At 41.9% G+C, this 8,008-nt stretch overlaps 1 protein-coding gene across 1 annotated transcript; it reads left to right on the top strand.

The window, feature by feature from the left end:
* The first annotated feature begins 4,382 nt into the window (after positions 1 to 4,382).
* On the top strand, positions 4,383 to 7,797 carry tnxba (tenascin XBa). The gene is made up of 12 exons (XM_031853445.1): positions 4,383 to 4,831; positions 4,951 to 5,073; positions 5,162 to 5,305; positions 5,406 to 5,525; positions 5,614 to 5,769; positions 5,845 to 5,957; positions 6,056 to 6,188; positions 6,293 to 6,444; positions 6,537 to 6,633; positions 6,735 to 6,896; positions 6,986 to 7,149; positions 7,257 to 7,797. The coding sequence occupies exons 1-12, from the start codon at positions 4,402 to 4,404 to the stop codon at positions 7,353 to 7,355; spliced, it is 1,893 nt and encodes a 630-aa protein (XP_031709305.1). The 5' UTR covers positions 4,383 to 4,401; the 3' UTR covers positions 7,356 to 7,797.
* Positions 7,798 to 8,008: the final 211 nt, after the last annotated feature.

Below are 8,008 nucleotides of genomic sequence, written 5' to 3'. Positions count from 1 at the left end.
TAGTCAGAGATTCAGAGCCTTCACAGAGCATTCCTTAAATCTGGTGGATACTTGGTCACTTACATAACTCCCACGTAGTTACATCTCATTACTTCCAACAAACAGCCTATTCATATAGCGAGAGGTTCCTGTCCCCCAGAGTCCGCAGTGAATACCTGCAGTGTTATGCTATGTATTCCAGCTGAATCATAATTCTCAGACCGGGGCTTTATACAATCAAAGTTGTGTCTAGGTGTTAATGTCCGGTATAAGTCAAGTGACATACAGTAGACACTGGAATTACTGTCATCAGCGATGCAAAAGCTGCAAAATGCGGGCAATTTTTGTGTAACACTGAGTAACAAAGAAAAATGTCCCGGCATGTGCTGAATACAGTTTCAGAGCAAAACTGCAATTTCAGTATGTTGACTCACAAAGAAGTTGCAGTCAAAGTGATTAATTATTCATATGTTAACTAAAGAAATCAATGAGTCACTGAGGCTAAGTTCTTAAATCTACCAGCAAAATGTATAGAGACATTACAAAACATTACAAAAAAGAGAAAATAAGATATTGATCATAATTGATGCTCAAATCTGTAAAAATGCCACACTTTTTGGTCCAAAACAAATATTTTCCATGGTGTTTGATAGAGTGGGACCATTAGGCGTGGAGGAAGGGGGAGGGGGGAGGGGGTGTCCTTAAGTAGGAGCAGACTTTATCACTCTCCTCCTTTCTAGTGGTGGTCCTTTCTCTCACCTCTTTCCTCCCTGATCACATCCAGCTATTTGTGTGAGCTTTCCAGCCAGATGGAGGGAGCAACACACAGAAAGAGATAAAGCCAAGAACTAAGTCATTACTCTGGTGAGTTCATTTTTCCATTATGGTATCAGAGTGGTAACTCTTTGAATGAATGGACTCATGTCCTGCATCCTGCATTTTGGTGTCTGTTGATATTCTTTCACATCCTACTATAGTGCATGGCTGATTTTTTTTCTCAGGGTTTTGAATAAGTACAATTGTGAGAAAAGGTAATGTTGTTGTAAAATAATGTGTTTTAGTTGCTAAAAAGACCAAAACAGTTACATTGTACTAGTTGCAGTTATTGGTGAACATGATATGTAATTTCCAGCTTGCACATATAATGTGGTATGGTTATACATACTATCATTTACCTTATTCATTTGATTTAGTTTTAATTATTTTATATTATATCAAAATAATTACTGCGCTAGTATGACAATTTATATTCTATAAGTAAAAAGTGTCTATTAATTCCGTTAATACTGCAGCTAATTATGCAGTTAATCCCTGAACTCCAATGCAACATTTGAAAATTGCCTTGCTGTGTAGCAAAGCATCCTCAGTTTCTTTACATGTCGCGTGATTTATTGGATTTCTGCCGTTTTAAACCAAAGACTGGACATATTCAGTGGTATTATGAGTTGTGGGTGCAGAGGATTATGTAACCTTCTGGATAGTGAAAGACGTACAGTGTCCCACAGTTTTATACAGTGACGCTCTGTTGCCTCTCTAGTCCCTCCAGCAGACTCTCAGCACTTCCCGCTCAAGTAACCTTATTCCTTCCTGTTCAGAATCAACTAATTTAGATTTTTACTTGGTTTGGCAAGCCATTGAATCAACTATTATGGCTGATTTGAACACTGCTGCAATTCTTCCACCTATAATTGTTTTTTCTTCACTTTTAAAAGTGCCCCAGTAAACACAGTTTTAAATAAAAAGGTAATAAAATACTTTTCATGAATTTTGTGTTCATTTTGATATTTCTGCTCAATAATAATTTTTACTTACTCTAATTGTTTCCAATGTCTTATACTGGTGCTCAGGGAAATTTGGATTAAGACAATTCAACATACAGGGTCATATAAAAGAAACAGGTATGTAGTCAGATGCAAAACCGCATCTTAGAAATATTTTGATATGCTTTTATGCATCAGTCCACGAATGCACAGTGAACCTTCTCAAATGTCAGATCACAGCATATAACTTTTAGAGAACCTGTATCCTAAGAATTAGACAAGACAACCTTCTACCTGACTGAAAGGTTACCGAAATAAGTTTCTCAAACTGAATTTAAAAAGTAGTCCCTTGCTGTCCCTTGCTTTAGCAATTACTGTCAGGTCACTTTTGAACAAGGCACAAAACCTGAAATTGCTCTAAGTGTAGCGTCTTAATAGCCAGGAGTTTGTAGAAGGGAGCATCAAAGTGTGAATAGGAGCTCTATATGTGAAACTGGCATGTATGCTCAGCAAAGTCTTTCTTTGAGGTAGAAAAAAAGCTCTAAAATTATTTGGAATTAAATGTCATGCATCAAACTTGGTTACAAGTCAGCTCTGTTTTTTTTTTCATTTCTAGGAGAAACCTGGCATAAAGTGGTCTTAGAAATATAGAGGAAGGAGTTCATAATTTCACAGTAACATACATACAGATCCACCATCATCTCTGGCTACAGCTGCTGGCTCAAAATGCTGTTTACTCTGGGACTTCTCCTCCTTCTCGCCCCATTTCCCTCCTTTCAATCCACAACCAATGAGAGGAGAAATGCCACAGGAAGTGATGCGTCCAAACCCAATGCAGTTTTCACCCAGTCAAAACCAAAAACCACTTCTGCTCTTGCCAAACAGACCATTCTCCCAACACCAAAGCTAAACACAGTCAATCAGACAGTTTTATCCACTCTGGCCACAGCAGCAGTAAAGGCTTCTACAGTCAGTGAAGTGAAAGCTACCAAAGACAAGCCTGCCCCCACTGGAGCTTCAAATGTTCAGTCAACATCCCCAAAGTCTGCTCCCATCAGTGGCGTTAAAACAGTCAAAACCAAGCCCACGGCCTCCTTCAATCAGACTGTTGTAGCTAAATCTCCCTCCACCAAAGACAAGCCTGCCCCTACAGTAGTTCAAACTGCTCCGTCAACTCCAGCAAAGGTCGCTACACCCGGTGGTTCTGCAGCCGACAAAGATAAGGTCACATCCTCTGCCAATCAGAGCGCTGTAATCAAAGCTCCCATTGCCACCACCACCAAAGAAAAGCTTGCCCCTGCACAACCAATTAAGGTGGTCATCAGTAATGGCTGCGACTCCAGCAACACCAAGGAGCACGAGCTGAAGCTGAAGCCTGGCACTCCTCTGGTGATGACGCATAAGATCAGCTTGTTGCCTGGTGGATGCATTGGGGGATGTGAGGCCGAGATGTCTGCGCTGAAAGGACGTGTGGCACGACTGGAAAGAGAGATGTCCTCTTTGAAAGATAAATGTATAATTCCGTCATTTTCACCAGATTATTATATTTGGCACAACTCATTAGAGATGTGGATTTAGTCATTTTGTTTATTTTTGTTGCTGCCCAGGTCCATGTTCCGCAAATTGTCCAAATGACTGTAGTGGCAATGGGGAATGTGAGAAGGGGAAATGTATCTGCCAGCAGGGATTCATGGGTCTAGACTGCAGTAAGTGTGCACAAGGAGCTGAGTGTAATAAAAGTAAGTGAAAGTCTGCACAGTTATTTGGATGTGATAGCATTAGAGACACATATCTTTAAGGGAAAGGAAGGTATCCTTAAGTTGTACTTTGACTAATATCACATTCATACTTTGATTGTAACCTCTACTCTACAATTTCAGAAACAGCCAAAGGAAAGGTGACCCTGCAGGTGAACAAAGACAAGGAAAGAATGCAGGAGAAAACCAAAGTAGAGCACACACTCTTCCAGAAGAGAGAGCAGAAGAAAGGGTCTGACGCCAAAGAGACTGACACCAAACCCAAAGTGTCTACTAATGCTAAAGCAGGTCTTGTTAAGACACAAGCAAAACAAGAAGCCTCTGTTAAGAAAATTACTACAAAAGACTCTTCAAGTGCCACAAAGACCAGTCGCCCAACTGTTGGTCAAGTTCTGTTGAAACATGAGGGAAGAAAGCAAGAGGAGGCTCGCAAAGGCAAAACAACAGTCCTGACCTCTAAAAAGGTTCTCCAAAAACCTGACCTTAAGCTTGTTAAGGAAGGAACTGCCAGTAAAACACATCCTAGATCTGACCAACTAAGAGATGAACCTCAAACCAATGTAACCCAGAGTAATGTGAGGAAATCTAATGGCACGGCTAAAATCGAGACCATTCTGACCAAGGTTGAGGGAACAAACAAAACCAGAACAGGGAAGGAGACATTGCAGCAGTCCACACTGACTGAAAAAAATGTTACTCAATCATCTGGAAATAAACGCAACAAGAAGGTAAAGGCAGACACTACAAATGTGCAATCTGTTGACAACAGAAACACTGAAACTAGCAAAATTGGAAAAGAGAAGTTGACACAGAGGAGTCAGTATCTGGTTAATTCAACCATTGCAGCAACGTCAGTCGAGACTCGAGTTCTGCAGAATAAAACAACCATCCATGGATCTGGGAGCATGAGGACGATGGGAGGATCTGGATTAGGTTCTGTAAAGGTTGTGAACATCTCCTCCTACAGCTTCACTGTCACGTGGACAGCATCACAAGGGATGTTCAAGAACTTCACGGTGATCAGAAGAGAGCCACGGACAGGGGGTGACGAAGATGACCAAGAGGAGTTTGAAGACGAAGCTCTTGAAGGAGGCAAGGGCTCCACAGTTAAGAACACAACTGAAATCCAGGTACAGAGTGAGAGCACCAACACAACCAGTAAAGCTATTGGATCTAAAGGCAAAGCTGAAACAAAGAGGATCTCTATGGTGGTCCCTGGTAGCGTACGCTCTGTGGAGTTCAGCAACCTGAGGGCAAACACAGGCTATGTCCTGCATCTGTATGGCACTGCAGCTGAGAGGAGATCAAAGATCCATAGAGCAACTGCAATTACAGGTAACTCAAGTTGTACTACATTTTTCAGTAAAGCATATTTCCTCCACAACTACCAGGAACACAATCAGTAATGGGAGTAGTAAAATGCGAATAAAAATCTCTTTGATTTCTCTAACCAGGTCCTGAGCCAGCCACAGAGATGGTTTTCAGCAATGTAACAGAGTCTTCTATCACTGTTTCCTGGTCCAAACCAAAGGCGGCATTCTCTAGCTTCAGGGTCATGTTCACCAACATCGTCACAGGTTTGTTTAAGGCCTGCCTTTATACTGCAACTCAAGTCAAAATCCCCTTGCTTGTCGGTATGATATGTGTGATGTATTATCCTGCTAGGGGAGAGCCGCTTTGTGACAGTGGAGTCGCAGCGATCGTATGTGGTTCTGTCCAAGCTGTCTGCTGGATCCTCCTACATTATCACTATAACTACTACACAAGGCAGAGCCCAGAGTGACGCTCTCACATCCCTTATCACCACAGGTACACAGTTAGATAAGCTTACTACTGTCTACAGCTACTTGTTTCCTCTTAATGTGTGAAATCTGCAAGAAACACACAATGGATTTTGTCTTGACTGCAGTGCCCGCTCCTCCAACACATCTGCAAGTTGTCAATGTGACAGATACCAGAGCTGTGCTGCAATGGACAGCCAGTCTGGGGAAAGTAGACCGGTTCATCATCAGCTATGAGTCCTCCAAGAGTGAGTGTGGCAATATCACCCTAATAACTAATGACAAAGCATTAATGACTGTGCTACGCTACGTTATTAATTCTCCTTCTTGCCACAGCTCCTAATGTGACAGTGACTGTGATGCTGTCTGGAAACTCAGTGGAGCACCAGCTGAAAGGCCTGCAGAGAGGCACCCTGTACACAGTCAAAGTCCTGAGCCAGAAGGACAGTCTGCAGAGCATGGTCATCTCAACTACATTTACAACAGCTCATGGTGAGTAAAGATGGCAGTAAAATATAGAGCTTGTGCGTAAAGTGTGTGAACTCAATACATTTTTGTGTCCCTCAGTGGTTAAAGCCAGTGAGGTGGGTGCCCGCTCTGCTGTGATAGCATGGAGAACTTCCACTGTTGTTTATTACAGCTACAGACTGATCTACCAGGTGGCAGGAGAGGACACAAAGGTGATTCATATCCCCTCATCACTATCACATGCAGTACGAAGAAAGTCCTGACATTTACAGAATATCCTAAATTTGTATGCTTTCTGTGTATACATTAGGAGGTGATCCTGGACCAGTCCATCACAGAGTATAAGTTGACAGGGCTGTTGCCAATGTCACGATATATTGTTCTGGTACAAGGCGAGAGAGATGGACAATACACATCTGTTGTCACCACAGAATTCCTTACAGGTGTTGTATATCATGTAATGCAATACTTGCTCATTAAGCTGTCCTACCAATACTTTTATCACAACAAAGATATTCTTTTGTTTTCTGTTTTTTTTATCCCTTAGGCAAAGCGCGTTTCCCTTTCCCCACTGAGTGTTCTCAGGAGCTGCTGAATGGAGCTCTGCAGTCAGGTGAAGTGGATATCTACCCGCTAGGAAAAGAGGGACAAGCAGTCAGAGTCTACTGTGACATGGAGACTGATGGAGGCGGCTGGACGGTGAGAGAAACTGCTGTTATTTATAAACTCTGCACAGAGAAAATGGCAGTATTATGTTAGATAATGGACAACAATCTGATGTGTGTTTGTAGGTGTTCCAGAGGAGGATGAACGGGAAGACAGATTTCTACAGAACATGGAGTGAATACAGTGCCGGCTTTGGAAACCTCAGCGAAGACTTCTGGCTCGGTACAGTTGAAGCAAGTTCTTATTACCATCACATCTGCATAAAATATATATTTTCAATAAATTGGCCTCATCTGTTCACTTTAAACTTCTATCACTATTAGGGAACGAGCTCCTTCACAATCTGACCAGTGTCGGCCCTGTGAGTCTGAGGGTGGATATGCGATCTGGAAATGACACCATATACGCTCACTACTCAAACTTCTCCGTGGATTCAGTGGAGAGGCACTACAGTCTTGCAGTGTCTGGCTACACTGGAACTGCAGGTGAAAACCTTACTGGAAATGTGCAGTTTATACCATATTACGGCAAGTGTCTGACAATTTATACATCAATGTCACTATTTCTCTGTCAGGTGACTCTATGAGGTACCATAATGGACGCCCATTCTCAGCCCGGGACAAGGACCCTGATCCTCTGGGGATCCATTGTGCCAGGGCCTACATGGGAGGCTGGTGGTACAAGAACTGCTACAAGGCCAACCTGAATGGCCTTTATGGCATCAACAGTAATAATCAGGTACAATTCACCTCTCTGGGACATAGAATAATGAACTTTTAACACTTTTATCTTCTATGATACAGCACACTGACCAAATAGCATCACTTCTCTGTTTCTGTTTTCAGGGAGTAGTCTGGATAGACTGGAAAGGTAAAGACTCCTCCGTTCCCTTCGTTGAGATGAAGTTCAGACCGTCCAGGTTCTCTCCTGCAACTCATGGCTAAGATTACATCAGTCGTCATTCATTTGTAACAGATAATTAAAGCTCCAGAAATCCAGAAGACAGTGAATCCCACAGTTGATGCATCACTGCTGGTCACTTTCCAACTGAAATTGCATGTACAGTGGGTTCAATAGCTATAACAACAGCTATCAGTACATTTGATTCAATGAGCAACATTTTTTTTTCTAATCTGTATTTTTCTGGAAATATACCAAAGGATTGGAGAAATGTTTTTTGCAACGTTTTGTATCTTGTTCTACTATTCTGCCGGACCCGTCCATTTCAACACAGTTTTGTATTGACTCCAATACCTTTTTGTGCAGCACCATGGTATGCCACCCCACTACTACTGTCATTGAATATGCACTGTCTCTCTCCATTGGAATAAATGTGGCTGATGTGGGTCTGAAGTGTCGATTTTTTGATTTTGTTACAGTGAATTAAAACACCCAAATCCTTTGATGAAAAACAGTTTCTTCATTCCCTGTACTATAAAGAAATGCCATGACTGACTGTCCTGTCAACTGTGAAATGTTATCATGCCCTTCAGCGAGTCCTGGCCATGTGTATGTGTTGCATTTATCTTATTATCAGATATGTTGACCGACAAAATGTTTAGACATCCTTGATTTTAGTGAAAACAACATTGTATCA

Source organism: Anarrhichthys ocellatus, unplaced genomic scaffold (assembly GCF_004355925.1).
Source record: "Anarrhichthys ocellatus isolate YVR2014 unplaced genomic scaffold, GSC_Weel_1.0 scaffold13, whole genome shotgun sequence".
Taxonomy (NCBI): Eukaryota; Metazoa; Chordata; class Actinopteri; order Perciformes; family Anarhichadidae; genus Anarrhichthys; species Anarrhichthys ocellatus.
The sequence above is the reverse complement of the archived record's forward strand: the minus strand, read 5'-3'. Positions and strand labels throughout refer to the sequence as shown.

Coding starts and splice junctions, on each gene's coding strand:
- tnxba (XM_031853445.1), top strand. CDS start 4,402: ATGAGGACGATGGGAGGATCTGGATTAGGTTCTGTAAAGGTTGTGAAC. Junction 5,074..5,161: donor GTTCACCAACATCGTCACAG/GTTTGTTTAAGG, acceptor TTATCCTGCTAG/GGGAGAGCCGCTTTGTGACA. Junction 7,150..7,256: donor GCATCAACAGTAATAATCAG/GTACAATTCACC, acceptor TTCTGTTTTCAG/GGAGTAGTCTGGATAGACTG.